This window comes from Populus euphratica, unplaced genomic scaffold (genome assembly GCF_000495115.2).
Source record: "Populus euphratica unplaced genomic scaffold, PopEup_1.0 scaffold5167.1, whole genome shotgun sequence".
Lineage (NCBI taxonomy): Eukaryota > Viridiplantae > Streptophyta > Magnoliopsida > Malpighiales > Salicaceae > Populus > Populus euphratica.
The window spans coordinates 1-4,545 of record NW_011504983.1 but is presented as its reverse complement, the minus strand read 5'-3'; the positions used below and the strand labels follow the sequence as shown (position 1 = coordinate 4,545).

General features: G+C 40.7%; 1 protein-coding gene across 1 annotated transcript; it reads left to right on the top strand.

The window, feature by feature from the left end:
* Window positions 1–68: 68 nt before the first annotated feature.
* On the top strand, window positions 69–4,179 carry LOC105120163 (uncharacterized membrane protein At3g27390). Its single transcript, XM_011018352.1, has 10 exons — window positions 69–260; window positions 412–520; window positions 602–794; window positions 1,708–1,844; window positions 1,947–2,235; window positions 2,355–2,461; window positions 2,577–2,721; window positions 2,787–2,982; window positions 3,071–3,311; window positions 3,489–4,179. Exons 1-10 carry the CDS (start codon window positions 167–169, stop codon window positions 3,724–3,726), a joined length of 1,749 nt encoding a protein of 582 aa, XP_011016654.1. The 5' UTR covers window positions 69–166; the 3' UTR covers window positions 3,727–4,179.
* Window positions 4,180–4,545: the final 366 nt, after the last annotated feature.

The following is a 4,545-nucleotide window of genomic DNA, read 5'->3' as shown; positions in this document are numbered from 1 at the left end:
CGTCTCTCGCCACGTAACCCTCCCATCTTCTTCCATCGGGCTTCTCCAAAGCAGCAGCTCCCTTTCTCTAAATTAATCCATATATATTACTATGATTTTTCCCTTTATTATTAGGCTTAGCTAGTCTTATTGAATTCATCAAAGAGGACCTTCAGCTAGCCAGCTCATGAAGGTTCCCGTTGGGTTTCTGGCTACCCTTTGGAGCTTCTTCTCCTTCTTGCCCTTCTTCTTCTTCCTCCTCATCCTTGGCCTTGCCAAAGGTATATCATGTTTTTTAGAAATTCTCCATGTTTTACCAGCCAAATAATCAATGGGGTGCATGGTTTTTTCAGTGGAGAATTTCTAGGAGGGTTGTTGGTAGTAGCTATGGCTTGTGAGTCTGTGTTGCTAAAATTCTTTTTTTGTACACAGCTGCGATAATTGGTCCAATCGCCCTGGGGATTATTGTGATCGGTAATTCAGCTGTGATCATTGGTCTTTGGATAGCCCATTTCTTGTACACTTACTATTGTGTGGCAAGGTATATATACATATGCTTCTATTGAAGTTCATATTTGCTTTTGTTCTTGTAATTTGATTCGGTATTCGTTTACAATTGTAGAACCAAGAGGCTTGGTATTGTCCTGAAGATTGCGGTGCTTTTGCTCTTGCCTGTGCCCATGGTCCTTTGGCCAGTCATTGGAATTGGCGGAAGCGTTTTGGGTGGCATTGGATACGGGTTTTTTGCTCCTCTTCTTGCAACTTTTGAGGCTGTCGGGGAGAATGTCAAGGACAAATTCTACCACTGTTTTGCTGTGAGACTCTCTCTCTCTTTCTTGGCACTGTTTATGTTTCACCGCAAGTATAGTTCTGAATGTTCACTGTTTTGCTGTGAGTCTCTCTCTGTCTTGGCCTTCTTTTCTGTGCCCAAACGAACCATATGACTGCAGCAAAAATGATGACATGATACCCATTGAACTGTACTGATTCTGGTTGGCTTACATAAGATTTGAGATTGCAAATGGAAACATCAGATGAAGTTAAGAGCTGAATATTCGTATGGCATGGTTCAGTATGCCTTGGTCTTGGGGTTATTTCTGATTTTATTTACAGAGATAGTCGGAATTCTTGCTTCTGCAAGTCCTTGTTAATTGTTTCCTAGCCTCCTTAGAACATGATTCTAATATCTGAAGAAGCGTGTTTAACTGGTGTCTCTGCAGTATCATTTTTTTCTCCGAATTGCTGTATAATGTTTGCTTTCAGATGCAATCCTAGAACACTTTCTGACATCTGGATTCTGCTTTTGTCACGAGCTTCGCACCCAAGTAGTCATAAAGCATTGCCCAGTGATTGTCGAAACAACATTCCAGTGTTCTAAGATGCATGTTGGACCAATGTCCTCAAGGAGAAGTGAACATTCAGGCCTCTTAACCTTCTAAGTTCATTCTGTTTTCTCGCTACCATTTTATGGCTTTGAATTGTTAAAACCAGGTTAAACTTCTACATTCTCATATTTGCATTTTATATTATCTTGAGGTAAGATATTTCGGTCTCTCATATCTACATTGCTCCATGGATCTCGCATGCTAGCTCTGCGCATTTGAGCATCAAAATCATAAGGGTAGCGAAGCAGGATTAAAATGCCCATTTTTATCACTTTATCGGGATAAGCCTTCAGTAGAGTGATTTTATTGAAATTTGGCTTCCGCTTGAATTTCCTTCCACCAGGATGGTTGCTTGGCCACTATCAAAGGTACCTGCACAGTAGTGTGCGATTTTACAGATTTTTGCTTCCATTCTTACTTCTCTTACATGGATGAACTATGTGAGAAGGTCCCTCCAGAAGAGAAGCCGATGGATGTGAAGTATGAAATTTCCTCCCGTTTCTCTGTTACATATCGACAAACACATTAAAAAAAAAAAAAAAAACATCAGTTCTTGACAATATATGGTTTTATCCTTTCAAGGCTAGCAAAACTGCCAAGTTGCTTGTTGGTGATCCTGATCGCCGTGCCAGTTGATGTGCTTCTGATAACAGTTGTTGCTTTGTGGAAAAGCCCATACATGCTGTTTCGAGGATGGAAAAGGCTATTGGAAGATTTGATTGGTAGAGAAGGGCCATTCTTGGAGACGGTATGTGTTCCATTTGCTGGTCTGGCCATCATCTTGTGGCCTTTAGCTGTTTTAGTAGCTGTAATGGGAGCTATCATATCCAGCTTCTTCCTGGCACTTTACAGTGGAGTGATTGTCTATCAGGTCTGCCACAAGTAGTCATTTCACTCAGTTTGATTTAGATTACAGAGAGGTCTTGATATGCTGTAGGTTTTTTCATGTATGTTTGGAGTTTTATTTGAATCGAGGTCAACAATTTTCAGGAAGACTCGCTCCTGAAGGGGCTCGGCTACATCTTGGCTTTGGTTTCCTTATTTGACGAGTATGTGAATGATTTTCTCTACTTGAGGGAAGGCTCATGCTTGCCAAGGTGCTGTGTTTGACTCAGATGATTTTTCATTCTGTATAATTAATATCAAGAAAGGGGGCAGGGGACTTGATTCCTGAAAACCGAATCGACTCTGAAACATCTCCGTGACAGCCAGGCCTAGGTACCGCAGGAATGCAAATCCTAAGCCAGGAGAGGACAACAGCTTGAAGACTAGAAGAGAAAACTCGCTCAATGCGCAACTCATCTCGCAAAAGTCAAGAACACTGAAGTGGGAAATCCAGCAACACAAAGCAGTGCAGGTATCGAGTTCTCCGCGTACAAGCTGTAATCAATTTTGTTTCTTATGAACGCTTCGATGGCACAGGTATGGGATTGGTTATTCAAAGCTTGCGAGGTAAATGGTAGGATACTGCTTCGTGATGGCCTGATAAATATCCAGGAAATTGAAGAATGCCTTGTTAAGGCTAATTGTAAGAAGCTGAGCATCAAATTACCTACTTGGTCCGTACTACATTGTCTGCTTGTATCTGCGAAGTCTGACTCATCTGGGCTGGTGATCTGTATGTCTTTTCTAAACCTTTTGTCCTAGCTTGATTGATGCTATTTTACAGTGCTAGTCATGATCATAATAGCAATTGAATCTTGCAGCTGATGATGTAGAGTTGGCAAGAAACAATGGACCAAGGGAAAAGGTGTTTGAGTGGTTAATCGAACCGTTATTAATTATGAAAGAGCAAATAAAGAATCTGAAAGTAGAAGAAAATGAAGAAACCTGTCTGAAAGGGCTGGTTATTGAGTGCGAAAACAAGAGGCCCGAGGAGTGGGATGGAACTGGATTTCCATCCAATGACAATGTCAGAAGGGCACAGCTGCAAGCCATTATCAGAAGGTATGTTTTTAAATTGTGTATCCAACTGAGAGGTAGAACACAACCTTTTCTGGGTTAAACTGCACTAGATTCTTGTTATTATAATGAGGGCAGCCTAGACCAGAATCCTCTAGACTAAATAGAGCTCGAAAAGTAGATATTATCCTCCTAACCCATTATGGATTTAATCCTCAACAGATTGCAGGGGATTGTAGCTTCCATGTCCCGGTTTCCGACCTTCCCGCGTCGCTTTAGGAACATGATGAAGGTTTTGTACGCAGAGGCAATTCAGGCTGGTGCTTCAGCCAGTCATATTGGAGTAGCATTAAAATCCAAATACACTAGCAAGAGCTTGATTGGGTCTGGGAGTAGAGAAGGTAGAAATGAAACTGATGAGGTAATTAATGAGGCATATGATAGCGGGGATGTAGTATGAGTTGGCTTTTGTAAGATGTGTGTTTTTCTTTCTCTCTTTGGATGTTGGACTTGTGCCGATAGTACCTTTAATCCTCCGTTAAATGTCTGTTGAACGAGAGGTCTCTCTTGGTTCAGAACAGCGAGAAAATCAAAATCTGCACTCGCTTAAAAATCCCAAGCACTCTTTCGGACTGGATAGTGCACCAACCCTGAAACATCTTTTGTGGCATGGAATCTCTCAAAACAAGATCATGACTCGGAAAGCTTTTCCAACGCCGAAGTGACAAGCATTTTCACACAAGGATGAGAATGTTATCACATCCAAAGCTGGAGGGAGTCGAAAGAGTTTCAAATTCAAACATAACTCTGAATGTTATTTAACACCAAGGAACATTTCTATCTTAGATAAACTATGAGGGCTCTGCCCTTTCTAGTTCTTTTGATCAATAAGAATTTCATACACCAAAAAATTTTAAAAAAAAATAAATAAAAGAAAACATAGACATATGACGGGAACAATAATAAATGAGAAAAACCAGACACTGATATCACCTTCCGAAACATCTCAGTATTGATGCGGTAAGAGTTGAAGAAAGAAACTTCAGCCCAGTTGATCCTCCAGGGAAATAAGAAATGGCATAATACGATAGAGCGAGGACCTAGCAAAGTTTTAAAAAGGCTTAAGTTTCTCAAGAATTATTACTCCAGTGACTACAATGAAAAGAAATGAAGAAATTGATATCTATGGTTTGAGAGGGCAATGTTGCCCTGGTGCATAATCTGAGGTATTTCAAACACGTAAATACACACACCATAATTCCATGGATCCGAAAAATCA

Excerpts from the sequence above, each read along its gene's own strand:
- LOC105120163 (XM_011018352.1), top strand. The coding sequence starts at position 167 with ATGAAGGTTCCCGTTGGGTTTCTGGCTACCCTTTGGAGCTTCTTCTCC. Across the intron at positions 521-601 it reads ACTTACTATTGTGTGGCAAG|AACCAAGAGGCTTGGTATTG; the intron begins GTATATATACAT and ends TTACAATTGTAG. Across the intron at positions 2,236-2,354 it reads GTGGAGTGATTGTCTATCAG|GAAGACTCGCTCCTGAAGGG; the intron begins GTCTGCCACAAG and ends AACAATTTTCAG.